The sequence below is a fragment of the Podarcis filfolensis genome, assembly GCF_964270895.1.
Source record: "Podarcis filfolensis genome assembly, chromosome: 14".
Taxonomy (NCBI): domain Eukaryota; kingdom Metazoa; phylum Chordata; class Lepidosauria; order Squamata; family Lacertidae; genus Podarcis; species Podarcis filfolensis.
The window spans coordinates 34,203,049-34,230,606 of NC_139616.1; the positions used below are offsets into that span (position 1 = coordinate 34,203,049).

A 27,558-nucleotide genomic window follows, 5' to 3' on the forward strand; every position below is an offset into this window, starting at 1 on the left:
TCCCGCTCGGCCCGCCCTCCTTCCCCGGCTGCGTTGCCTGTGCTGCGGGCGGTGTTGCTGCTGCTGCTGCTGCTGCGGGCGATCGGGGCCCGGGCCGGGCTGTGGCGGTGCGGCGAGGCCGGGGCGATCGGTGCCCGCCGGGCTCCTCCGGGCGGGCCGGCAGCGGCGGCTGCTGCGGCTGCTTCTGCCTGGGCGGCATGAAGGGGAAGGAGGAGAAGGAGAAGGAAAAGGAGAAGGAGGGCGGCGGCGGAGGCGGCGGCGCGGGGCTGACGGGCGGCGGGCCCGGTGTGGGGCTGGTCGGCGGCGGCCTCGGGGGCGGCAGCCCGGAGAAGAGCCGCAGCGCCCAGGAGTACAAAGAGCAGGGCAACCGGCTCTTCGTCAGCCGAAAGTACCCGGAGGCCGCCGCTTGCTACGGGCGGGCCATCGTGAGTCGGGCCTCTGTTTGGGGGAGAGGGCGGAGGGCGGAGGAGGAGGGCGAGAGGGCCCGGAGGAAAGGGGTGGCCTCTGAGCATGGGCAGAGTGCGCTCACTTGAGAGGCTTGGTCTCGCTTTCGGGGAGGGGGCGAGAGGAGGCTTCGTTTGAGCTCAGGCCTCGGACTTTATCCCGAGTCGGAGGGGGGCGGGTCGTGAAGATAGGGAGTGTGTACCTCTGAGCATGGACCGAGTGCTGAGTGTTGTTCTTTAGAGGCTGGGCGGAGCGTTGGAGGGGCGGAGCGAGAGCTGGAGGAGGAGGAGGCTCAGGCCCGTGAGCCTTATCCTGGGAGAATATATGAGAAGTGGGGAGAATGCCTCTCTGGGCATGTGCAGAGGGCCTGCTCTCCGGTATGGTGGCATAGGAAGCAAGCTGCAGGGTGACCAAGACTCAGTGTGAGTCTCCCAGCTGCTCCTCAGTGTTTTGGGTTTACCCCAAGAATAGCTGAAGGGGAGTAAGAGAAGAGCCCTCTGAACATGGGCAAAGTGCATGCTATGTAGAGCCTGGCGTCAGACTGCAGGGTAGGAGGACACTCAGATGATGCAATAGTGGTGTGGGAGGTAAGTGCCCTTTGGATCGCTGAGCCTTTTCCTCTGAGATATGAAGGGAGGTGTGACCAAACAAAATGGCCCTCTGAGCACCAGCAGAGTGCTTGCCCTCTTGAGACAGATGGGGGTGAGGTGAGGGGAGGAGATAGACTGGGAGTTGCCAGTGCCGGAGTTCAATCAGAGCCTGGATAGGCTTACTCTAAAAATAATTTGAAGGGGCAACGCGGGGGGAAGTGGCAAGGGCACTTTTCTCTGAGCATGGGCAGATTATGATTCTGGCCCTTGATTTGACAGGGGCAAGGTAGGGGGAACAGTGGACATTAAGAAGCAAACCTGGGTTTGTGACCAGGGCTCTGTTTGTGCCAAAGCTCATCCTTCTCTCCCCCCGGCCCAAAAACCTTGTTTTAATGCTCAGTTTTATCTCCAATAATGTGTGATAGGAGGCCGTGAGGAAAGGCAGCATTTCTGAGCATGGACAGAGAGCATGCTTTAAGGCCTTGCATGCAGAAGGCCCCAATTTCAATCCTCAGGTTGGGTTTGCAGAGAACCCTGCCTGAAATCCTGGGGAGCTGCTGCCAGTCAGTGGAGACAGTACTGAGCTAGATGGACCAATGGTCTGACTCAGTATAAAGCAGCATCCTGTTTGAACCTCCAGACTTGTTTTTCACTGCAAACTCACTTGGCGACCTTTTGCCAGCCACCCTTCTCTGTAAGCCTCAACCCTTCCTACTTTGGACAGTTCTAAATAAAGGTCCCGCCTTCCTTGTTTGAGTACAGATTAAAAATGAGTTCTTAGGTTGTCTTCAGCCAGATTGCACTACATGTGCCCCTGTCCATGCAGCAAGGCTGATAACACCACAGGTGCACATTTAACAATTAGCACTTAGTGGCACGTCTGTGGCTGCACATTATTTCTATTGGGACTCAGAATACATGATTCTCTGGTTGCAATCACTCTGTCTCCAGGGCTTTCCCTGAGATCTGCACCAGTTCTCTTCACTGTTTTGAGTCCTGTGATCTACCTTTCAGATTAAGCTGCTGCATGCTACTTTTTTTTAAATGGTAGCCGCCTGCCTGGAGAAATAATGATAAATAATCAGCTGCTCAAATGATACAACCTCACAGACAAGATGGGTAGCTCAGTAGAGCATGAGGTTCTTAATCTCAAGGTCATGGGTTCCAGCCCCATGTAGGGCAAAAGATTGCAGGGGTTGGATTAGATGACGCTTGTGATCCCTTCCACCTCTACAGTTCGGTGATTCTTTGAAGATATACTGGGGTTTAAGCCTTTTCGAAAGCCGTGGCTTAGACTTGGCAGCCCTTTCTCTGATTCTAAATGGAATGTAGGAAATGCACTCTGCCCATGCAAAACAAAACAAAAAGACAAAACGCTACTCTTTGCAGGGTGGGGCAAACTCAAAATCTGACTGTCCTTAAACCACTCCCTGGTCCAAGTTGAGAGATCAGTAAGACGGAACTTGCCTCTCATTCTGTAGCAGTTGTAGCCTTGCCCCATACTTCAGTGGTTCCACTCTTCTCGGGCTGTTTCCAAGAGGTGGTCATGGGAAGCTGCTGTTCAGCGCCGTTGGAGTTGTCCTGTGGTGTGCCGCAGGCTTCCGTCTTGTCCCCCATGCTATTTAACATCTATGTGAAGCCTCTGCGGACTGTCATCCAGGGATTTGGAGGGGCGTGCCACCAATATGCAGATGTCACCCAACTCTTATCTCTCGGTTCCATCTGAATCAGCAGAGGGAGTTGAGGTGCTAGGCCAGTGCTTGGAGGCAGTGATGGGCTGGATGTGGGCCCATAAACTGAACCTGGATCCTGAAAAGACAGAGGTGTCATGTGCCCTGAGTTCTCACTTCTGGGAGGTGGGCTGCCCTGGATGGTGTTGCACTACTCCCCTAGAGGTGCGTGTGGTACCTTCATTATACAGCTCCCAGTGAATGCTGAAGACACCTCTTAACACTGACTTTTGACACGAGGTGTTTATTTTTAGGACCTTCCTTATTTTTGAAATTGTAAGGTGTTTTCAGTTGTTTTAAATGTTGTGTTTTAATGCTGTAACCTGACCTGGGACCTTAGGGTGAAGGGTGGATAATAAACAACAACAATAATAATAATAATAACTTAAGAAGTAGAGACCTGCCTGAAAATGATTTCTTCCAAGGATATGAAGCTGCCCTGTTTGTCCATTTAGCTTGGTAGTGTCCACACTGGCTGGCAGTGGCTCCTTTAGGAATTCTCTGGTGATTTCCCCACCTGCTTGAAGATGCTGGGGTTTGAACCCAGAACTTTCTGCATGTATAGCATGTGCTCTGCTTCTGGGTTATGATATGTCTACTAACAAATAAAGTAAGTTTCTAGTCCTCATGAAGAAAAGGCTGTATTAACCCGAAACCCAGGAAGCTACCTTAATACCAAGTTAGAGCAATGGCCCATCTAAGCCACCCTGACTGGCAATGGCTCTCCTGTGATTTTAGATGAGGGTCTCTCCCAGTCCTACCTGGTGATTGGAGGGATTGAATCTGGGGCCTCACCTTCTCCCATAGATCCCTTGAGGGCTGTTTTAGTCTCCCATCTGGCCCCTCATGCTTATATTCTCTTTCTTTCCTTTTAGAACCGGAATCCCTTAGTGGCAGTCTATTACACCAACCGCGCCTTATGCTTCCTTAAGATGCAGCAGCACGACAAGGCCCTGGCTGACTGTAAGCATGCCCTGGAGTTGGACAGCCAGTCCGTGAAGGCGCACTTCTTCCTGGGGCAGTGCCAGATGGAGATGGAGAACTACGACGAGGCCATTGCTAACCTTCAGAGAGGTAAGCTGGCTCTCATTTCCGGGCTAGCCGAGTGAGTAGGGGTGTGTCTTTCTAGGTACCGCCTTTCAGTGCAAGGTGGTCACAAGTTGACCAATCAGTTGAATAGAATCAACCATAGCTGCCTTGCACTGAGCCGGACCATTGGTCAATCTAGCTCACTACTTTCTACACTGACTGGCAGCCACTTTCCAGGATTTTAGGCAGGGATTTCTCCCAGCCTTTGCCAGGGTTTGAACCAGGCATCGGCCCAAGTCGAAATGAATTCTGTATCGCTTAACAATCCGGCAAGGACAGCTTTGTCTTTGGATAGCAGTTTTAGCCAGGGAGTCTAGAACAGCCACATGTCTTTGACTTGAGAGCAATTGTGGGGCCTAGCCTTTAGGCATCCAACTTGTACGCAGTCAGAAACTGTGGTTTGTTCATACTGTTTTCGTAGAATGAGCCAGGACCAAGCCATGCTTCCAGTCTGGCTTGTTCCGAAACCACAGCTTAAACAAGCTTCAGTTCCCTCAGTTCAGGAACCACCACCATCATCATCATTAATTAAATTTATATACCGCCCTATACCCGCAAGTCTCTGAGTGGTTCACAGGATAAAATCAGAATATAAAACCACAAAATACATAATCAAAGCAAAAACAACCCTGTAACAGCCCTCCCCCAACACATTTTAAAAGGGCATAGGATGTCAATCAACCAAAGGCTTGGTTGGTTTGACTAAAAGTAGAAGTCAAGGTTTCTTTTCTCCTTAGAATCGTAGAATTGTAGAGTTGGGAGGGACCATGAGAGTCATCTAGTCCACCCCCTGCAATGCAGAAATCTTTTGCCCAATGCAAGGCTCAAACCCACAACCCCGAGATTAAGAGTCTCCTCTTGTACCTACTGAGCTATCCACAGGGCTGAGAAAGAAAAAAGGAGCGGGGTATCAACTTGAAAGTCATTCAGGTTTGTTCATGTGTATGGGCAGTCAGTGCAGACTTTAGTGCCCTAGAGTGGCATGCCAGCAATGGTCTGTCCCCATCAAGACAGCCTAGTTTTGCCCTAGCTGGAGCCTTTGGTGCAGGCCCACATAGAGCACACTGCATTGCAAGATCTTTATTTCGTCTCCTCCTTCTTGATATATATATTCCCCTCTACTCCAGCCTACAACTTAGCCAAAGAGCAACGACTGAACTTTGGGGACGACATCCCAAGCGCTTTGCGGATTGCGAAGAAGAAGCGCTGGAACAACATTGAGGAGAAGCGGATCAACCAGGAAAACGAGTTGCACTCCTATCTCACCAAGCTCATCATGGCAGAGAAAGAGAGGTAAAAGAGCGTATGAAAGAGAGGGAGTGATGGCAGATATGGGTGGAGAAACTCTTGAAGAACAAAGGGGACTTTGTGTGTGTTGGGTGCATAGCTTGTTTTATATACTACAGTGGTAGAGAAGCTTTTTCAGCCACACTCCTTTGTTGGGCAGCATTCAGGGGCCGTATGCTAGAGGTGGGCAGAGCAATGGATGCAATGCGTAGCCTTTGTACAGCAGGTTGCGCTACAGCCACCCAGAAGCCAGAGGTTTTTACACATCCACCAGGACACCCAGCTCTCCATCCAGGGAAGCAAGATGCACCGTCACAATCCAAAGCCCCTTTCCAGGCACTTGAGGACCTTGCAGAGCACATCAGTGAAGGAGTGGCCCGGGGAGATGGAATGAGCAAGGGCAGGGTGGGGATCCTCAGTCCTCCAGATGTTGTGGGACTACAACTCCCATCAGCCCCCGCCAGCATGGCCAGTAACCAAGACTGGTGGAAGCCGTAGTCCAGAAACATCTGGAGGGCCAGAGGTTCCCCACCTGTGACCTGTAGAGAGTCCTGAGGGCCTGATTGAGAGGTCCGAAGGGCCATATTCATCCATGGGCCTGATTGCCTCTTCCCCACGCAGCTTACTTATTAACTACATTTCTGTGCCCGTCACCAGAGTTCTCTGATGAGTGGTTTACAAGTAGAAGTAAAAACTGGAAATCTAGAACAGACTAATGTGGCACAGAGTGAAATCAAAGTAAAGCAGGTCTTTCACAACAATGTGAAAAGGACTTGGAATTTTAAAAGCTGCCTCGGAAGTCGTAGGAGTTGTCTACACCCACTGAAAGCAACTTCTCGGGGAGATGAGGTTCTTTCCCATCAGTCGCTGAGCCTGGCTCTTTTTAAGCTGAGGGTGTCAGGGACTGAAGCTGAAACCTTTGCACGTGCTGTGACCCTGAGCGGCGGTGCCAGTTGCGGTGGCTTCTGACCTCCTTTTCCTGATCGCTGTGTTTCTTGATAAGTGACATAAGACGGGTACTCTAGATCAGGCCAGTGGTCTGACATCCTGTTCTCACAGCGGCCAACCAGATGCCTGTGGGAAACCTGCAAGCAGGACCCAAGCACAAGAGACCTGCCCCCTCCTGTTCAGAAGGATTACTGCCTCCAGTGGTGGAGGTAGGGTATAGCCATCATGGCTGGTAGCCCTTGATAGCCTTGCCAAGCTCAAGGTGGAGAAAATCCCATCACTATTAGAATGGCAAAGCAATCTCTGTGAGTTTGTAGAAATAGCAAAATTGATGGCAATTATTAGAGGCCACTCAAATCAAAGAATAATTAGAGAGTGGGATGGAGTGAAGGAATACATGAAAAAATATGGTTCTGGAATTGAAATATTAATAGAGAATGTGTAAAACGTGCAGGGGTAAGCAAGAAAATAATAATAGAATCAACTGAATAATTATTAAATTATAACAACACAACAAGATGGAAGAAGTAAAATATTGAGATCACACATGGGTGAAGGGAAGTGGGGGCTATATGGGAACCTATGATATCATTTATAATATAATTTGCTAATTGCGTTGTATTTACATATAGCAAAGGGAAGCCTAGAACAATTAGATAAATTTTAATTTAGGTAATCTATGTAATAGGCTGTTAGAAAATGGATATGGATTTTGAATTTGATGTTTGTAAATTTTTTTGGCTTTGAAATAAAAATTGTTTTAAAAAAAGATAGCCTTGCCAAGCTCCGTGAAGTTGCCCAATCTCCACTTCTCTTTAAGGGAGCTGGATGAATGTCGACGGGCGCAGGAAGAGGAGAACGTGGAGGAAAGTCGGAGCCGCGTGCAGCTGGCCAACATTGAAGCCAAACACGTGAGAATCCTTGTCAATCTTTGCCCGGGCTCAGCCTATCTAAGGGCCCCCGGTTGACTGTTTTGTTTGGGTTGTCAGCAGCTGTGATGGGGTGAGACATCTGTCCCTTGCCCCCATTAACTGTGGGGATCTGCCAGGGTTCAGCCCTGCTCTGACCTCAACCTCAGATGGAGGAGCAAGGGAATTGGGACCCTTTGGCAGTTTTCTACACTGCCAGTGTCCCAGAAATGCCAATGGGATGTCTCTTGCTAAACGTTTGCTCCAAGTAGATCTATTGAAGTGGCAATTCAATGTTCATGATAGAATCCTAGAACTGTAGTGCTGGAAGGGACCACGAGGGTCATCTAGTCCAACCCCCTGCAATGCAGGAATCCTTTGCCCAATGCGGGGCTCGAACCCACCACTCGGGAGTCTCATTCTCTACCGACTGAGCTATCCAACCCCCTACAATGCAGGAGCCACATCCCTGACAGATGGCCACCTCACTGCTGTTTAAAAACCTCAATTTCAGTGGGTCTGCTCTGAGTAAGACTAATCTTAGCTGCAACCCAACAGATCCAGGTAAATCCCTGTCCTGGGACTGGAGGTCCCTCACCACCCGCCTGGGTTGCTGTCCAGCTCCCTGGCCCCGAGATGTCCCCCACAGCCGAAAGGTCAGAGGGAACTTAGCAGGTTTGGCCGGGGAGCTGTTGAAAAGCCCAGGATATGCTCAGGAGAAAGGTGTGACAGCATTCCACGCGCAATTTAGGAACACGAGTTTGGAACTGTACGGAACAGGTTACTGTTGCGCAATTTGTACTGATACGGAAGAACCGGACATACCTGTCTCTTGTTTGCTCCCAAGGAAGGTGTCTAGAGCAGCACGTGGACTTCCTGTTCTGTTCAGGGATGTATACACAGGCTGGCATAACTGAGCTGGCTGCAGTGTTTGCATCCCAAATTGAAAAGCTTTGTAAGCAGCTTTTGTAAGCAGCAGGAATGGAAGAACCTGTGGGCCTCCTGATGTTGTCAGACTCCGTCATCTCTGACTGCTGGCTGTGCTGGTTGGGGCTGATGGGAGTTGGAATCTGACAACATCCGGAAGGCTGCAGGTTTCTCCTGCCCCTGTTTTTACAGAAGTGCTAAGAGATTTCAGTTTCTGTACTAATCTTGTTCAAATTTTTAACAATGGAAAAATGTGTTGTTTGGGTTTTTTTCCCGTGTGTGTGTAAATTTGGAGATCTATGGACCATTCATAAACTTGACCTGAGCTGCTGTTTTATAAAGAGGTGCAATTGTCCCTCTTGTTTATCTGTGTTCATCATCCAGATATGACCGTTTGCCCCATCTATAGCTAACTGCTTAATTCCCTCACCTGCTTTCTGCGTTGAGCCTTTGCTCCTTCCTGCTAAGGGATCTGTTTCTCTTTTAGGAAAAGTACCTAGCAGACATGGATGAGCTGTTCTCCCAGGTGGATGAGAAGCGGAAGGTGAGGGCAAGCTCAAGCAGAGGGCCATGCTCCCCGGCTCCATTTACGTATTTTCTCAGCTTTTATATTCCACCATTCTTCTATTATGGAACCCAAGGCAGTGTCCATGGGGGTTCCCAGACAGGTTGGGAAGTTCATTTTTAAAAGGGACGAGTTCGACATGTCCAAAAAAAGGAACAAATTCCAGTTAACTTTTGTCCCTTTACAAAATTAACTAATTTGGTTCATGTTTCATTCAAAGTTCAAATTCATCCAAGTTCATAGGAGGCCCCTAATCGAAGTTGATTAGTAGCGTGAGTTTTGGCTGGCCCAACCTGGGTAAATCTACACATCAGCCCTCTCAGATCCTACGGTCGGCCAGTGAAGCCTTGTTGGTGTGGCTCTGACTTGTGACAGGGCCTTTTCAGTGCTGACTCCCCTGGTTGTGGAATGGCCTCCCTAGTGAGATCTGTCTCCATCATTATTAACTTCCAGGAGAAATTTGAAAACATTTTTGTTTGCCCAGGGATTTGATGGCTGAAGGACATTGTTTTATGGCAACTTTTAGATCATAGAATCATAGAGTTGGGACCCTGCAATGCAGGAATCCTGCCCACAGCTCTCCCTGAGTGGGCTCAAATCACCAGCCTTCTGGTTAACAGCCAGATGCACTGACCCACTGATTTTAGAATTTGTTTTTAGAAGCGCATGCATATATATATATGAGAGAATGATGAGATTGTCACCCTGGGTGCCTTCTTGGTAGAAGGACAGAATATTATCATCATCATCATCATCATACTTATTTCAGACTGTTAAGATCAAATTTATTATTAAGGCAGCCAAATACAGGATATAGCCAAACACAAACATAAAATATATGCAATAATTATACATGAAAAACTGGACCTATACAATAAATAAAGCGTTCATAGAAAACAGAATCTTAACTCTCGAGAGTGGCCCCATGACCTTGCCTAAGGTGAGCTGCCTTCACTGCGAATTCAGTCATATTAAACATTGCACACTTGTCTGAACCAAACAACAGATAGTTGATTTGATTTGACTGTTAGAAAAGAGCGAGTTGACTTTAGATGATGTGCCCACATGTCGCAGGGACCATTATCTTTCAAGAGGCATTCCCTCGTATGAGAGAAATAAGAGTGTGTGGCTGCTAACCACATTATTATATGAAATTCTTATGCTAAAATAATTTTTTAAGCTGCTCTGTTATTGGAGGTCCCTTTTTAAATAATCAAAAGGTTTGAGAGAATGACCGGCCCAAAGTCATCTGTAGCTGAACAGGAATTGGAAGCCAGGCTTCTCCAGTCCCCCATCTCGCTGTTCCATCCACTACCCATCACATACCCTATAAGAGAAGATGGGGAACCTGCGGCCCCTCCAGATGTTGCTGAACTACAACTCGCATCAGCCTTGACCATTGATCATGCTGGCTGGAGCTAATGGAAGTTGGGTGTCCCAACAGCTGGAGGGCCAGAGGTTTCCCCTCCCTACTAGAAATCTGCCTAAGTTTAACTCTGGTTTTCTCGAGCCAGAAGCGTGACATCCCGGATTACCTGTGTGGGAAGATCAGCTTTGAACTGATGCGAGAACCCTGTATCACGCCCAGCGGGATCACGTATGACAGGAAAGACATTGAAGAGCACCTCCAGGTAATTCAGGCTTTTTGGCACGATGGTTGCGCAGGTGATGGTAGTGACAGGGTTCAGAAGGGGAGGTGCATTGACTTCCTAATATAGAACAAATGCAACAACAGCTTCCTAAGCCCCACAGCTTGTATTTGGAAGAAGTTGAGTTTCTTGCCCAAAGAGCACAAATGGGAAACTTTTGACCCTCCAGCTGCTGCAGAACTACAACTCCCATATCCCTGGCCATTGGCCATGCTTGCTAGGGCTGATGGGAGTTGTAGTTCAGCAACATCCGGAGCGGCAAAGGTTTCCGCCATGCCTGCCTTAGAGCTGAGAAGGTGGAGACTGCGAGAATTTCAGAAGTCAGGAGGGGAGCTGGACAAGGGGACTGGTTTGGTAGGGTGAGCCACAGTGCCCCGCCCAGGCGACTGGCAAGACCAGAGCAAATATAAGCGAGTTCTAATGTAAGACAAAATGCAAAGGCCACCAGAATAATTTCTGCAGAAGAGAGAAACGGGGGACAGCTGCATGGTTTTTATATTAGCTGTTAACCTTGCATTCAATCAATAGAATTGCATCATATTTCTGTGCAGACCCCAGCTATACCACGAATTGGTTGAAGGGGCTCGGATCTCTCTCTCTCTCTCTCTCTCTCTCTCTCTCTCTCTCTCTCTCACACACACACACACACACACACACACACACACACTGAAAGGATGTGCAAGAGGGGCCACTCTATCTCTGTATTCAGCTGGCTGCAAAGGGGTGTACATGCATGTAGATGTACATGTGTCAAGTTCCCCCACATGAGGGGATCCTGACTGGAGCAGGGTGTATCTCTTCACCCCCACTCCTTGTGTCAAGGAGCTCCACACGCATACATGGGTGTTGGATAATAAGGCGGTATGAGAAACATTTCACTTGGGTAAGCAAAAGCAGGAGCCCCAAGTGCCTGTCCCTAGAGAATGCCTGCAGTATCTCTGGATGAGTTACTGCTCTGGCCAGGAACCCTTCCAGGAGGCCTCTGAAGAACGCAGGCACTTCTGCCACAACTTTGCACCAGGTTTGATGGGATCGTTCTGTTATCCACAGTGCAGCGATCCAGATGCAGCAGGGCTCTCTGCCCTCAGATAGTTCTCACCTTCCTCTGATAATTGCACCTCCAGTCTTTTCAAAGATGAAAGAGAGGACATAGTTTTTGAAAGGTCATCAAAGGCCTAAAAAAGAGGATTGGTGTCCAGTGCTCAGGGTTAACATGTTGAAATGAACAAACAGAACTTAGGTTTACTCATTTCAACAGGCTTACCCTCATGAAACATTAGTTTACACCCTTAAGCCATTTTAGGGATTTAAAAAAAATGTCTTTGATTTCATTCCAGGTAGGATGGGAACGCTGCCTTACGCAACAGATTTTGGGGGCAGAGGGGGCCCTGAATCTGACCGTTTGGGGGCTGGGGGGAGCATTTTTGTTGCGGGAGACGTGAGAGGCTTCCTGGGCAGCCGCCTGACTGACTCTCTTCTGGGTTCTTTCCAGCGCGTCGGCCACTTTGACCCGGTGACCCGAAGCCCCCTGACCCAGGACCAGCTGATCCCCAACCTTGCCATGAAAGAGGTGATAGACGCGTTCATATCGGAAAACGGCTGGGTAGAAGATTACTGACCACCGCAGGGGAGAGGCTGTGCTTGCAGCCTCCTCGTGGCGTCCCCCAGCCGCAGCAGCCAAGGCCACCGGACTGCTAGAGACTGGCTCTCTGAGCTTGCTGGGCCAGCGCCATGCCTTACTCACTGTCTGTCTCGCTTTCCCTCCTCTTCCTGCTCCGGCTGGCCGGGCCGCCTCATCCTGTGCCAGCACGGGGCCCGTATGTCACCTCCCTGGGGTGGGCCAGGGCTGCAGAAAAGCCTCCTTGGCGTCGGCTTGGTCCCAGGCCGCTTTCCAACACGGGCAAAGTCGGGAGCCGCAGGCCTGGCTCTGAGGTGGCAGGGAAAGCCAGCCCTGTTTCAAGAAGAGAGGCGAGAAGGGAGGCCCGCAGCAGCACTTTCCCTGAGGGCCACGAAATGCGTTGTGTGAGGGGCAGACACCCCACAGTGGCATATGAAGGATACCACGTTGGCCCCACAAACTGCACCCCACAGCTCTCCAGGCAGATGGACACATTTCCCTCAACACACACACACACACACACACCCCTTCCCACTTTGACTATGCTGCAGTTGTTGGGCTCGGCCTTTGCGGCAAGCCACAAGCTGAAGGGGCTGGACTGCCCCCCTCCCGGTTCTCCCCAACCCCCCCAGCTTGGCTTTGAGCTTTCTTCCCACTCCTTTCTCTCTCTGTACAAAGTTTTAGGTTCCCCCCCTTCCCACCTCATTCCATTTTCCTGCCTGCCCAGGATAGTTGGGTTTATTTTTATTGTTTGGCCTCTTTACTCTGTAAATAAATAGCCACATATTTGGGGCTGGGTGGTGGAGGTGGGCACAGAGATCTAATAATTATTATACAGACGACTGGAATTTGGGTTTGGTTGGGGGAAGCACCTGCTTGTTTGGGAAGCTGAGCCCCCCCGGCTCTGTTCCAGGTAGTTGTTTTCCCATTAAACCACTGAAAGTTCCTTCTTCTTGTTGTTGTTTTATTTAAAACTCCTCCCTAATAACAAAGGGATATTTTGAAGCATAGTTAATATTATTGCAGGGAGTTTTGGTCCTTTAAAAGGGGGCAGGGATTAACGTGCAGTCTCTCCAATTTTGGTTACACTGGTAAATAAATATCTGAGCATGAAATTTTGAGGAGGGCGGTGGTTTTGTGGGCGAGGGCAGTTTCTGTTTAAGGTGGTACAGAGGCAACAGTTAGAGGTGGATCTCTTGGCTAGCTGTTAGTGTGGGAGGTATCTCCCAGCTTTTAATGTACACCCCACATTTTCCCACTAACATTATGAATGGGACTTGAGACAAACTGCTGCAGTGCGTGACAGGCTCTTGTTATGGGTGTCCGTCAGCCACACTGTCTTCCATTACATTTCCCACTGTCCCATTTTCCCCCTCAGCAGTCTGCATCCTGTGCCCACTGCCGTTTTGGTTTTTTGAGGGGGGTACACAATTGTACTTCTGCAATCCATGGGGTTCCCCCAAACTTGCTGCTACCTCTCTGGTCTGGGTGCTGTTGTTTTGACTGTGCTTCAGTGGGGGGAAATGAGTTTGCTCTTACACTCTATGAAGCAAATGGAAATGGAAGGTGGGGTGGAATTTCTTATAGGCCTTGCTTGAGCATCATCTACTAGCCCTCCCTATCTCTTTATCCTTTTCACCACTTCTGTAAAGCGCTCCCGGTTTTGTTGGGAAAGGGCTCCCATTATGTCTGACCACTGGGTGTGCTGGCTGGAGCTGCTGAAGTCTAGCAATATCCAAAGGGGTCACAGGTTCCCCATCCCTGCTGCAAAAAAAAGCGCATGCAATTCTGCATTATTAAAAGAACTGCCTGTCTAGAAAGCTTTACCTCCAGCAATCACAACCTGTTTACTATATACTTGGAAATCAGAATTAAGGAGAAAGCATTCCTTTAAAACGCCCACACAAACCTTAGCAGTGCAGCCTCTCTTGTTTTTAATGTATTTCCCCACTTATATCCTTCCCCCATCCCACCCCCCAAAATAAAACTACATGAAGACCACTTTACAAGCAGTTCAGGTTTTTTGAAACATATTTTAAATCCAAAAACGAAGTTGACTGCTTTCAAGAAACAATTGCATTTGTTTTGTATCGCTTGCAAAGAAAAAACAGTTCAGCGTGACCCCAGACTCAACTTTCAAAAGCACTTCTTTGGAAATTAGTCCCATCCACTCCCTGCCCATCCCTCCACTGTTATTCCTAGGAGGTCAGCATGAACAACAAGGATCATCCAGCAAATGCAGACAGTGAAGGCTCTCAATCTCTATTGCTGAGATTTTCCCCATACAAGCACACACATGTAGCCCAGCTGTTCTCTGTAAAATGGGGGCACTCTGCTGGCAAATGTTCCACTTGCTGCCTTTGTTCCAAGAACTTTGCAAAACAAAACCCTTTTTCTTTTTTATAAAAAGGTAAAACTTTGAGAAGCAAAATGGTGTTAGCAGATCTAATTTACCGTATTTTTTGCTCTGCAAGACTCACTTTTTCCCTCCTAAAAAGTAAGGGGAAATGTGTGTGCGTCTTATGGAGCGAATGCAGGCTGCGCAGCTATCCCAGAAGCCAGAACAGCAAGAGGGATTGCTGCTTTCACTGCCCAGTGATCCCTCTTGCTGTTCTGGCTTCTGAGATTCAGAATATTTTTTTTTCTTGTTTTCCTCCTCCAAAAACTAGGTGCGTCTTGTGGTCTGGTGTGTCTTATAGAGCGAAAAATACGGTAATTTGAAGAGGGGTAAAGCACATCTGGGGAACTTGCAGCCCTCTAGATTTTGTTGGGCTCCATCTCCCATCACCCCTCACCATCGGCTATGTTGGCTGAGGCTGCTAGGAGTTGGGAGTTCAACGGTAGCTGGCTAGCCACAAGTTCACAACCCCTGGTATAAACTGCCTTGTTGGAACGGCGGAGGCCCTTTTGGTCCTGCAGTTTATCGCTTGATGAGCACCATGCTCAAGCTGAGAAGCCATGTAGGAACTCTATGTCAGCCACCTTCAGTTAAAAGGGCTGATGGGAAAGGCTCTTATCTGACTGATGAAGAGTTGCTGCCAATCACTCAACAATCCTGGGCTGGTTGGGCACACAGCCTGACAACAGCTTCCCATGTTCCTAGGAACGCATGTGAGTGATCTAAACCTGCAAATCTAATTTGGCATCAGAAGCAGGGCTGAGTCTGCCTTTATCGCAAACTAGTGAACTTTAGAGGCAAACGTGTTCCTGGAAAGTCTCATGTGGCTGGAGAAACCATTTAGGCAGCATCTGTCCACAAAGCACTAAATTGCAGCTTGCGGAATGCATGCCCCTCCAGCTGTCATTGGCTAGAACTTTCATGATCTTTGACCACTTACCATGTTGGCTGGAACTAATGGAGCTGGAGGAGTCTCAATAGCAGCTGGAGGGCATGGGATCCCTCATCCCTGAGTTACACCTCTGCAAGTGCATTTGATGTGATCCCTGATTGCCTTGGACAGAAGTGTGAAACCTGTGGCCCTCCAGGTATTGCTGAGTTGGAACTCTCTCATCATCCCAGACCATCGGCAATGCAGATGGGAGGCCCATGAACAACTGGAGGGCCAGAGGTTCCCTGCCAGAGATGATGAATGACAAACAAAAAATGGAACTGGGGCTTCATGGCAGGAAGCGAAGACGAGAGGAATCAACGGGGAAAACTTGGAATAGGTCACATTTTTGTGGTACAAAGAAGATTTGTAAAAACTTGAGTTTCCCCAAATCTTGCATTCGTGGGTGAGCCCTACTCCCCTATCTAACATCAGCCTGATATGCAGAAATTCACCAGTGAAGCTTTTCTTAGCAGAGACCCAGCTGGTGGGAAAGAAAGAGAAACAACATCACCAGCTTAATTTTTTGCACCAGCTAAACCAGATAGGAATAGGGCTTATTTAAAAAATAAATGGGCATCCAGCTGTAAAGAGCACACTACTGTTGTTTATCACAGGTGACTACATGCAAACAGCCTATTTAACTTCATCCAAGGGCTCTCAAATTATCAACTCTTAAGTCATTCGGAAGTCACATTTCCTTCCTGGAATGTAAGGCTATAATTAGAAGACCTGCCTATTACAAAGAGTGGTCACTGGAAATTTCTGATTCATCATCATCTTGTCCATTTTTTACCCAGGAATGGGGAAACCCATGGCTACCCAGATTATGTTGGACTACAAGCTCCCACATCAGACCCAGCCTACATAACCAGTGGTCAAGGCTAATGGAAGTTGTGGTCTAGTAGGTTCCAGATTAGAAAAGGCTACAGTAAGTCATCTTTCAGACGAGGGGTAGGTGACATTGTCCAAACATCTGGAGGGCATCACGACTCCCATCAGCCCTAGCCAGCATTGTCAGTGGGCAGGGATCATGGGAGTTGTAGTCCAAAACATTGGGAAGTCCACTAGCAGACCACCACCTGCCTTCTCCTTAATTCTGTGCTATGATCCAATGAGAGACGGGGATGGTCCCACCATCACTAGCCCCAGATTCCCCAAATGTTGTCGACAAGTCCTGCTTCTTCGTACGCCATCGCAGGAGTAGTGGCAAGAAGGCCAAGGAGGAGCCACCATGCAGATCTGCTAACCCAGGAACGTGGAGATGAAAACGCTGGTGTCCAGATTCAAGGTAGCATGCCACCATCGGTCTGGGAAGTACAGGACCTGTAGGGAAGGCAGAGGAGTGGGAGAGAACAAAGCGAGGACTAAAGGGGCCTGGCAACACCATGCCTTGCTAAAGTCCCTATTGTTACACACCCCTGCTGTGAGAGGTTTCAGGGGATTGTGCTACCCAGTTTAGCTTCCTTGTAGTGAAAGAACACTGGAGACGTAAAGGAAGCAAAAGTGGAAGCTAAGCAAGCAGACCGAGACAAAGTAGATCTCCTAAAGAACAATCCAGGTTAACCTTCCGAGGCTGCAGAGCCAATTTCAGAGCAGATGACAGCAGTGGGCCCATGGCACCTGGCCAAAGATGCCACACAAGCTTGTGGCAGGCTAGGTAAAGGTAAAGGGACCCCTGACCATTAGGTCCAGTTGTGACCGACTCTGGGGTTGTGGTGCTCATCTCGCTTTATTGGCCGAGGGAGCCGGCGTACAGTTTCCGGGTCATGTGGCCAGCATGACTAAGCCGCTTCTGGTGAACCAGAGCAGCGCATGGAAACGCTGTTTACTTTCCCGCAGGGACCGAGCAACGGGAGCTCACCCCATCATGGGGATTCGAACTGCCAACCTTCTGATCGGCAAGTCTAGGCTCTGTGGTTTAACCCACAGTGCCACCCTAGAGTGCAGCAATTTGTGTAGATATGCACCAGCCAGGATTTCGGCCTGAAATTCTGGAAAAACATGGCCAGTCAGTGTAGGCAACACTGAGCAAGATGGACCAACAGTTTGACTTGGCCCTAGAGTAATGTAGGCAAGGGCCGGAACTTTGGAAATGGGGCCACAGCTGTGACTCACCTCTCCGGGGTGGATGGTGCACTCAAGCGGCTTCTCCCATGACGGTAGAAAGGGATATGTATCCAACAACCAAGACAGTGTTGTTCTGTTGGGATGGAACTCTGGCATTTTCTCTGGAGGATACAGAAACCAGCGCTATGGAGACAGAGAGAAGGGCTTAGCTGGTAGGAACAGTAAAAGGGATGGGGAACCTGTGGCCACCCAGATGCTGGGTGAATAAGCTCTTGAAGAGCATCCAGTCCAGTTGAGCCCCCACCCCCACCCCCACGGCTGATGTCTCAAACAAGACCACCTAGCAGGTGCAGGCTGACCACCTGCATGAAAAGGTGGGCGATCACAGCCCCTCTCATTGCTCCAGCTGAGGCACTTACTTTCCTGCCGAATATCACCTCTGAGTAACCTGGGCCGTGCCAATGGAACGGGACTCCCGAGCCGGGGCCTGCAAACGACCGGAGAAGAAAGAAAAGGGAGGAAATTAGCATTTCTTTTCAAGGAGCATTACCATCAAGACAGGAACGCGGGTGGCGCTGTGGGTTAAACCACAGAGCCTAGGACTTGCTGATCAGAAGGTTGGCGGTTCGAATCCCTGTGATGGGGTGAGCTCCTGTTGCTTAGTCCCTGCTCCTGCCAACCTAGCAGTTCGAAAGCATGTCAAAGTGCAAGTAGATAAATAGGTACCGCTCCGGCGGGAAGGTAAACGGCGTTTCCGTGCGCTGCTCTGGTTCGCAAGAAGCAGCTTAGTCATGCTGGCCACATGACCCGGAAGCTCCCTCAGCCAATAAAGCGAGATGAGCGCCACAACCCCAGAGTCGGTCACGACTGGACCTAATGGTCAGGGGTCCCTTTACCTTTTACCATCAAGACATAGATCATAGAATTGTAGACTTAGAAGGGACCCTGTGGATCATCTAGTCCAGAGCTTTCCAAACTTTTCATGTTGGTGACACACTTTTTAGACACTTGTACTAGCAAACCAGAGGTTAAGCTAACCCCTTCCCAGTCCTGGAAGGAGCGCAGGGAGCGCTCGTGCTACACACTGCAGCCGACACACTGAGACAGGCATAGGCAAACTCTGGCCCTCCAGATGTTTGGGACTACAATTCCCATCATCCCTAGCTAACAGGACCGGTGGTCAGGGATGATGGGAATTGTAGTCCCAAAACATCTGGAGGGCCGGAGTTTGCCTATGTCTGCACTAACATGTCACAACACACAGTTTGGAAAGCTCTGATCTAGTCCAACTCCCCGTAACTCCCCCAACGGGACCGCCTCTCCTGGTATGCCCCACGGAGAGCCTCAAGGTCCATAAATAACAACACCCTTGTGGTCCCAGGCCCTAAGGAAGTTAGATTGGCTTCAACCAGAGCCAGGGCCTTTTCAACTCTGGCTCCGGCCTGGTGGAACGCCCTGCCTCATGAGACCAGGGCCCTGCAGGATCTGATTTCTTTCCGCAGGGCCTGTAAGACAGAGTTGTTCCGCCTGGCCTTTGGCTTGGAGCCAATTTGATTCCCTCCCTCCCTCCCTCTCTTTCTTTTTTCTTTTCCTTCTCCTCCTGCGATGAGGCTACATTTTAATATTTTAATGTTCTATTATTTTAATGTTGTTTTTTATTTTTGTTTTTAAGTTGTAAACATTCACCTTGTTTTTATTATTGCTTGTAAGCCGCTCTGAGCCCGGCCTTGGCTGGGGAGGGCGGGGTATAAATAAAAAATTATTATTATTATTATTATAATGCAGGAATATGCACCTGTCCCTTACAGGGATCGAACTTGCAACCTTGGCATTATAAGCACCATGCTCTAACCAACTGAGTTATCCAGGCTGACTCATGGTACCAAATGGCTGGGCTGCTTATAGACTATATTTCTGATTGACAGTGTGGTGCAGCAATTGGAGTGTTGCATTAGGGCCCTGGAGACATGGGTTCAAATCCATGCTCCATCATGAAGCTTGCCGACTGGCCTTGGGCCAGTCACTGGCTTTCAGCCCATTTACTGTTATTATTAGTTAATTCATTACCCGCCCATCTCCCTACAGTCCCAGGTCGGGTTACAGCAATTAAAACACAACGTTAAAAGATCTGCCTCCTGGAGTTGTGACGACAAAATGGGGGTGGGGGTGGAGAACACTGTACACTGTAAATGAAGGAACTACATATCTTGCTTTTCTTCCGCTGCGAAACTCAATGACTTGCCTCCAACCTGGGCTGAGTAGGATCCAGGTGTTCAGACCATTCCCTTGTCTCAGAGGAAGGCTGATGGCAGCAAATGCCACGGGAATAATCTTGCTGCTGCTTTAGGTTCTCTCTGCTCCCATTACCAGACTTGGATGTTTTGTTCTTGTTTTCTTCTTCACACCATAAGGTTTCGATATAGGAGGGTAGATTTCTCCTTTAGCCAAGCACAATCTAGGGCCTTCTTTCTCCAGCACTGGAGAGTGTACCCACTGTTAAGTTACACAACTGCAGCTGCTGACTATGACCTTGAGCAATCCTGCAGCCTTCTCTCTACCCAGGTGGCAAGATAACCAATTCGCTGGCACTTTTCCCTCAGAAAGGCTATGCCCAGAATCCCATGACTATTAAAAGAAAAGCAAGCAAGAAGCCTTCAAGGACACATTCCACAGCCAGGCAAAAAAATTCAGGGAGAGTGCAAAGTAGCGTCGGTGAGAGGAATGGCCTGGAGGGAAGGAGCATGACCTGGAAAGAGTCCCAAGGGCCAGACAGAGAGTGTTGGAGGGCCACATTTGGCCCCGAGGCCTGAGTTTCCCTATCCCTATGGAAGACCACTAAATAAATAAATCAAGGGTCAAGGCCTGGGGTCTGCCTTGAAACCAGCTGAAATTCACAGAAATGAAAACCCCAATAGAGCCTGAGAGGCAGTGTGGTGTAGTGGTTAGAGTGTTGGACTAGGAGCCAGGAGGCCAGGGTTCAAATCCCCACTCAGCCATGAAACCCGGTGAGCTTGGGCCAGGCACTGCCTCTCGGCCTAGCCTACCTCACAGGGTTGTTGTGAGGATAAAATGGAGGAGGAGGAGAAAGATGTATGCCACCTTGACCTCCTTGGAAGAAAAGTGGCATATAAATCAAATAAAAATAAACAGAGCAATTGGGGCAAAATATCTACATGAGTAGGCTCAGGGTGAGGATCAAACCCCTTCAAAACACACATTGGATAACAATTCCCAAGTGCCGGCTGCCTTTCCATCCCTTTGATGCGCCAGTGACTGACCTGCAATCCCAAAACTGTAGGCTCCAGTGGTGCCTGGGATCCGGAACGGTGGCGGAGTGTACTTCTGGAAGAGAGGGCCCCACTCCGTGAAGTTGTTGTCCCCAAAGAAGTAGAGTGTTTCTGCAAGGAGGAGAGAGAGCACAACCACAGACCTTTACTTAACAGAAAAAACATCCTGTAATCAATTTTGTGTTCCGTTCCGAAAGCAAACTGTTGGATTTTCATGACGGTGGGACATGTTCAGTCCCTTGAACAAAGAGCTGGGCTGAGAAGAGAAGCTTAGCCTTCCTGTTGCGCCAGCAGCAAGTGGAGCCTTGCTGTCTCAACAGCAAAAAGGTGGCACTGCCAGTTGTGCAGGGAGGAGAGGGGGGAAGCAAGGAATCGGCCCCTGAATACGACCCACCAGGGACTGCATGGCAGGATGGAGGCCAAGCTCAGCTCTTGAGGCAGGAGTTAAAAAGCAGGGGAAGCAATTCTAGAGTAGGATTGCATCTATTAATCCTGTAGTTGGCAAGGGAAAAGCCAGGGCATGGGCAAGGTGGCCGGATTGGGTGCAAAAGATTGGGCAGCATCAGTAAAAACTAAAGGCAGCATATAGACAGGGCAGCTAGGATTCGTGGAGGGGCAGTATTAGCTGAAGGAGGCTAAGGGAGAGCAAGGAGGCTGTTCCAACTCTCCTGTGACTTCTGAGCTGTCCCTATATTCTCCCCTTAGCCTCCAAGAACAAAACAGTACCGAAGACCATAGGAAAAGCCTGCTGGATCAGACAAAAGGCCCGTCTAGTTCAGCATCCTCGTCTCACAGTGCCCAACCTGTTGCCTATGTGAACGCCCCTCTTGAAATTTCCAGCAACTGGTATTCAGAAACATTACTGGCTCCAAAAGTGGAGGCAGAGCTGAGCCACCATGGCTAGTAGCCATGGGAGCCTTCTCCATGAATCTGCCCAGTCCTCTTTTAAAGCCATCCAAGTTGCTGGCCCTCATTGCCTCCTATGGGGACGAGTTCCGTGGTTTTACGAGGCACTGCATGAGCAAGTCCTTCTTTTCATCCGTCCCAAATCTTCCAGCGTTCAGCTTCATTGGATGGTCCCGAGTTCTAGTGTTGCGGGAAGCTTTACTCACCACTCCCCAAAGAAGTCTGGTCCTGCGGCTCCAGCAACTGATCCACATACTCCTGGAAGGGCAGGTCAACTGCAAAAAGGAAGTCAGTGATGCTGAATGCAGGCAGTGGGCATGCATCTCCCTCAAAGAGCTGTCCTGCTTGGCACGAGACCAGAGATGGAGGAGACCTGTGGCCCTCCAGGTGTTTCTGAAAGCAACTCTCACCTCTAAACTGAAGGAGCGTCTCCACCCCCATTGTATTGAGTCATGGACCACAAAAAGTTTCCTACTCTGCCTCCACTCCTAGTAATTTCAAATAGCTTTCTTTAATCAAATTTGAAATGTTACTTTTATGATTGCTTTTATATGCAGCCTTGGAAAAGCAAACATTCAGCCTGGTGACTTTTATCAATATATGAATACTGGCACCTCTTTTTTTTTTTTTAACCAAAGAGCAGTAGTGGTAAATAACAGGACTACTACTACTACTACTACTACTAATTCTTATCAAGTAAGAACAGTGTCCTTTATAATGAGAGTGCCAGATCTGGGCCAAGCTGCACGGCTCAAGCCCAGCCCACTTTGGTTCCTTCCAGAAAGCATCTTGGCCACCCTGCCCTCACCTTTGTGGTAAGAATAGGTGTTGGCGGTGCTAAGACGGACAGGGCGGTCCCCAAACCTGGTCAGCAGCTTGTCCTTGGTACATTGGGCCTGGAACTCCTGCAGGTAACAGAAGGAGATAAGAGTAGAATTAGAGTTGGAAGGAATCTCGAAAGACCCCAGATTCAAATCCTGCATCTCCAGATACCATTGGGGAAAAACTCCTCTCTGAAAACTTGGACAGCTGCTGGCAGTTAGCATTGACAGTGCTGAGCTAGATGGACCGATGATCTACTTTGGCATAATAAGGCAACTTCCTGTGTTCCTAGAGGAAAGGGCCACAGCTCAGTAGCAGAGCATCTGTTTGCTTTGCATGCAGAAGATCTTAGGTTCAATCTCCGGGGATCTCCGGGTGCAGGACTGGGAGAGGCACAGGCCTGAGACCTTGGAGATCCAGCTTATGAAACTGGGCCAGCACCAAGTCTTCTTTCTAATGTTTAACCCGAATGTGCAGTTGTGGGGACACTCACCGAGTTGTCTGTTATTCCTTGGAGTATAACTGGCCGAGAGAAGGCGTACCTAAGAAGCAAATAAGACAGGTACAGCTGTTGTCTGCAAAGGCAGATCTAGGGGGAAGTGACCAGTGCGATTTCACTGGGTGCAGAGCTTCTGGGGTGCTGCAGGGGGCGCCACAACGATGACATCCAACAGAAGGCAAGAGATGGGCGGGGGGGGGGGGGGGCTTGCCAGATTTTGGCACTGCACAGGTGCCACTGAAATCTGACACAACAATGTCAGCCACTGTTGTATATAACAGGCAGCTCTTGATTTAGTTTCATTTATGCATCGCTGCCTATAAAACATCTCAAAGTGATTTAACAATAAAAACACAGTTCCAACAATCTTACATTTAAAAAAACAATTGCATATACAGTGGTACCTCGGGTTAAGTACTTAATTCGTTCCGGAGGTCCGTACTTAACCTGAAACTGTTCTTAACCTGAAGCACCACTTTAGCTAATGGGGCCTCCTGCTGCGGCACTGGAGCACAATTTCTGTTCTCATCCTGAAGCAAAGTTCTTAACCCGAGGTACTATTTCTGGGTTAATGGAGTCTGTAACCTGAAGCATCTGTAACCTGAAGCGTCTGTAACCCGAGGTACCACTGTATTAAAACATTTTTATGTCAAATGGGAAGGCCTTGCATGCAAGAAGTCACATGGTCAATCCCAATAGTATCTCCAGGGGGGGCTAAAAATGCCCCTTGCTTGAAACCCAGCGGAGCCACTGCCAGCCAGTGTAGACAATATGGAGCTGGATGAACCAAGGAAACTGACTAGATATAAGGTAGCTTCCTATGCACAGATGCAGACGGGGATGAAAACCTCCACTTTCAAGGAGAAAAAGGAAGATTTTGAAGAGGCACCATAAAGACAACAAAGACACGCCTGTCATTATTCCTGGCTGGAATTCAATCAAGTACATGCAAATTCGTGTTGAGCAGATATAGCTGATTGGGAGGTCTTGTGGAACAGACCTGAGGAAGTTCAGTCTTTTTTGAGATAAGCAAAGTGATGAGGAAATGTACTGGAAAGTATGGGATAACATTTGCTTATCTGGCTTATCACCAAACAGATCAGAATGAATGCTAATTAAATAGCCAAAATCCTCTAATCTCTTGGCAAACAAATCAGGACGAATGCTCAGCCAACACATCATTCTGGAAGTTCCCTAAGATTCAACACTATATTTATAACAGGAACAGGGAACCTGTGGCACCTCAGATGCTGCCCAAGGAATAAAGCAGTGTTATCATGTGGCTACTCAGTGGGTCTTACTTCTGAGTAGGCATGCACAGGACTGTGCGGCTCATAAACAGCAAAAAGGTCACCCGTGATAACCTTGTGTATATGTGGAAAAGGACGGAAACCCTCCAAGCCTGGATAGCCAGGCATTTAAAGGTTTTTGCCCTGGCAACCTTGAAATTATTAGTCTAAGAACAGGTGATTGCTTTTAGGAGTTATAAACTTCTTTTTAGAAGGTTGTTTTGCACTGTTTCTTTTCTTTTTTTAATTATCTATTGATATGTTTGCTGCCCTGGCTCCTTTGAAGGAAGGTGCAGGTATAATGAAGATGATGATTTCACAGACCTCTCCCTCCCTCCCTCCCTTCCCAAGAATGTGGACCCCCCCCAGCCCCCTGATGATGACCAAAACAGGTAAGCAGAAAAAATACTTATTGCAAAGTATTGGAAGACACAAGATCTACCCACTTTGGAAGAATGGCAGATGAAGGTGATGGACTATATGGGATTGGCAGAAATGACTGGCAGAATCCGAGACCAGGGAGAAGAGTCGGTGGAAGAAGAGTGGAAGAAATTTAAAGACTATCTACAGAAATATTGTAAAATTAATGAATGTTAGAATGATGTTGGATAGAAATTAAGTGTTTTCCAGCTGTAATGCTTTAAGAGAATATGAAAAAAGGGTTATAAATAGGTAAAAACATAATTAAAATGATGTTGGATTGGAAATAAGTGGTATTAGCAACAAAGTTAATAAGAATATGCAAAAATGAATTGATAAATGGATGAAAATACAGAGTTATAAAATGTTAAGATATAGAGTTAAGATAAATGAAAGAGGGTAAGGATTTGCTGATTTGAATATTTAAATGGGAATACAAGAAGGGGAGGTGTGAGGAGGTCAAAGAAACAAGCAAATGAGTTTTAAGTTATGAAAAATGGAACTGTTTTTAATTTTTCTTATTTTTTCTGTGTTTTTATATGTTGTACTTTTATTTTTTCTTTTATTATGTGTTCTTGCATATTTGTTTTTGTAAAACTTCAATAAATATTTCTTAAAAAAAGAAAAAAGAAAAAACGCCCCTGCCACTTACTGTTCAATGAACTGGGAGTAGGTTAGTGTGGCATCCCTCCTCTCAATGGTACAGCTGTCTTCTTCCATGAACGCAGAGTGGCTGCTTGTCAACCTGAGGGGAGAAGGGGTGGAGAAAGGCAGTCCTTAAAATACAGGATATTTTTCATATCCATTTATAGCAGGGGTGAGGAGCCTTTTTACAGCTGAGGGCCTCATTCTCTCAAGGGTAATCTTTCTGGGGGCAGCATGTTATTATTATTAGATTTTTTTAAAATAAAAAAAATTGTGTGTGCCACCCTTCATCCAAAGATCTCAGGATGGTTCACAGCATAAAAATACAGAAACAACCCCCACAGAGTACATAATAAAAACCAAGAACAGAAACAAAACAAAACAAAAACCTCCCCTCCCACAAACATTTTTAAAAGGACACAGAGTGTTAAGCAGCCAAAGGCCTGGTTGAAGAGGAACTGTTTTCGCCTGCCGCCTAAAGGTGTATAATGAAGGCGCCAGGCGAGTCTCCCTGGGGAATGCATTCCACAAATGGGGAGACACTGCAGAAAAGGCCAGTTTTCGTGTTGCCAGACCTCTTGTGGAGGAGGCACATGAAGAAGGGCCTCAGATGACGAATGCAGGGTGGGGGCAAGGCAAGGCCAAACCAATAAAAGATGGATACAGAGCATTCCCCCCCTCTCTTCCTGACACTCCCCATTCCCCTCCGACACCCCCTATTCTCTGACACCCCTATTCTCACTTCCCCTCTCTCTGACTCCCCCTGAATGAATCAGACCTGAGCACTTGAAAACCAGCTCCAGCTCATTTGTTTGTTTCCACATTCTACAGGTCGTGCTTTCACAGTTCTCAAGGCTTTTAACACAGTAACAACAAGGTCATGCTAAAGTGATCACAATTAAAGTGCAACAAATAAAGACACGGCCCTAAAGCAGGGAAAGGAGACTGTGCAACAATGAATGAATTAAACATACAAACAAACAAACAAGCCATTGGTTGAAATTGAGGCAAAAATGTGATACAGGAGGATGGGAGCCTTTCAAAATGTGAGTTCATGCATGAAGGGATTATATACGAGGGAGAAGCCACCCAATTCTCACTGATCCATTTTTTGACTGTGTACCTACTCACCAGCCTCCATCAGTGTCCAGCAATGCTAAATATCCGGGCAGAAGGAAGATCATCAAGAAAGGGAAGAGCAAAAAGTGCTGGCCCCTGGGTCCCATCTGCTCCAAAATCCTACACATCTGTCATTCCAAGCAGTGATCCTTTGCAGGCTGAGGTTGCAGTGGGAGAACCTTGAGAGGAACCTCCTTCAGGAAAAATGCTTTAAGGCCAGGTGCTCAGCTGCATCTGGAAGATGGTAGAGTGCAGGGAGCAGTTTTTACACAGTAAAAAATCCAAGTTCAAATCTACACTCAGCTGCAAAACTTGCTATAAGGCAGGCCATAAGGAAGGCGGACCCTCTCGGCTGCTACTGTACCACAAGGGGTGGTTGATAAGGTTGGACACAGGTTGACTGTTGCATGAGAATTGCCCACCTCAGAGGATCATTCCAAAATACTCATCCAGCAACCCTGGCTGCTTCAGTACACTGCTTAACGCCTTTCCTTTCCCCATAACGAGGGGGATTAAAAAAGATGCAAAATTATAAAGTGCATGTAAGTGCATTACATCTTCATGCCCGTGCCAAAGCGTTCAGATTGTGATAGTGATTGTGTGTGTGTGTGTGTGTGTCCCCTATTTTACAAAGGACAGCCCTCTGCTGAAGGGCTGCCTGGTCCCATTAGCTGAAAGGTAAAAAAAACCCCAAACCCCATCAGAAGCAAGAGCAGTGTGGGGAGGGCTTGAACTTGCCCATCCCCAGGCAGCAGGCAGGCAGCTGACCTGGCCAGTCTCCCCCCACTATGGCTAGATGCGTTTTATTCCTGGTTTAAATTACAGCAATTATTTCAAAATTTGCATCTATGGGCATAAATTGCCACTTGCAAATTGTAGGCAAATCTGTATCCTCGTTTGCCCCCGCGCAACTCCCGGCGCTGCATTTCCTCTTTCTTAGAGACACGTAAGCGGCTTCATCGGACTGATGGCGAGCAGACGGTCTCTAGACGCTCCGCCCGCCTCTCTCCTCCCTGCATCCCTCCACCTGCTCGACCCACCTGCGTCTCCATCCCTCCCGCTTTACCTCGCATTCCCTTTACCGCGCCGGGCGCTCGTGCCTTGGGAGATCTCGCCAAGCCCCCTGGAACGGGCAACCCTTCCTCGCCCCTTTGGATCTGGGAATTGTAGTCCGTACGTTGCAGCCACTCCGAGAAACGGAGTCCTCACCGTGAGAACCTCTCAACTTTCCAGCCAGGCAACACCCAACATTATTCTCGCGACGCTGGCCGCTTTCCAAGTTGGAAATGTGCAAAAATTAATCCCAGCTGTAGCAGCGCCGGAAAAGAGAAAGGACTACATTACCCAGCAGGCACAGAGGGCACAGAGTTAAGCCAAAGGGAGAAAGGGAGAACCCCCCCCCCCCTGCAAAAGAATG

General features: G+C 48.3%; 2 protein-coding genes across 2 annotated transcripts; one reads left to right on the top strand and one right to left on the bottom strand.

The window, feature by feature from the left end:
- Positions 1-112: 112 nt before the first annotated feature.
- Positions 113-12,701, top strand: STUB1 (STIP1 homology and U-box containing protein 1). Its single transcript, XM_083585353.1, has 7 exons — positions 113-425; positions 3,640-3,838; positions 4,981-5,146; positions 6,909-6,999; positions 8,411-8,467; positions 10,003-10,119; positions 11,630-12,701. The coding sequence occupies exons 1-7, from the start codon at positions 198-200 to the stop codon at positions 11,753-11,755; spliced, it is 984 nt and encodes a 327-aa protein (XP_083441479.1). The 5' UTR covers positions 113-197; the 3' UTR covers positions 11,756-12,701.
- On the bottom strand, positions 9,252-27,500 carry JMJD8 (jumonji domain containing 8). The gene is made up of 11 exons (XM_083585400.1): positions 27,208-27,500; positions 26,154-26,375; positions 25,030-25,122; positions 22,663-22,711; positions 22,156-22,252; positions 21,554-21,622; positions 20,433-20,552; positions 17,574-17,641; positions 17,203-17,337; positions 14,467-16,410; positions 9,252-14,200 (listed from the first exon to the last, which is right to left on the bottom strand). Exons 2-10 carry the CDS (start codon positions 26,267-26,269, stop codon positions 16,330-16,332), a joined length of 828 nt encoding a protein of 275 aa, XP_083441526.1. The 5' UTR covers positions 26,270-26,375; positions 27,208-27,500; the 3' UTR covers positions 9,252-14,200; positions 14,467-16,329.
- Positions 27,501-27,558: the final 58 nt, after the last annotated feature.

Excerpts from the sequence above, each read along its gene's own strand:
- STUB1 (XM_083585353.1), top strand. The coding sequence starts at position 198 with ATGAAGGGGAAGGAGGAGAAGGAGAAGGAAAAGGAGAAGGAGGGCGGC. Across the intron at positions 3,839-4,980 it reads CATTGCTAACCTTCAGAGAG|CCTACAACTTAGCCAAAGAG; the intron begins GTAAGCTGGCTC and ends CCTCTACTCCAG. Across the intron at positions 7,000-8,410 it reads CCAACATTGAAGCCAAACAC|GAAAAGTACCTAGCAGACAT; the intron begins GTGAGAATCCTT and ends TTTCTCTTTTAG.
- JMJD8 (XM_083585400.1), bottom strand. The coding sequence starts at position 26,269 with ATGTGTAGGATTTTGGAGCAGATGGGACCCAGGGGCCAGCACTTTTTG. Across the intron at positions 25,123-26,153 it reads CTGGACACTGATGGAGGCTG|GTTGACAAGCAGCCACTCTG; the intron begins GTGAGTAGGTAC and ends TTCTCCCCTCAG. Across the intron at positions 22,253-22,662 it reads AAGGAATAACAGACAACTCG|GAGTTCCAGGCCCAATGTAC; the intron begins GTGAGTGTCCCC and ends TGTTACCTGCAG.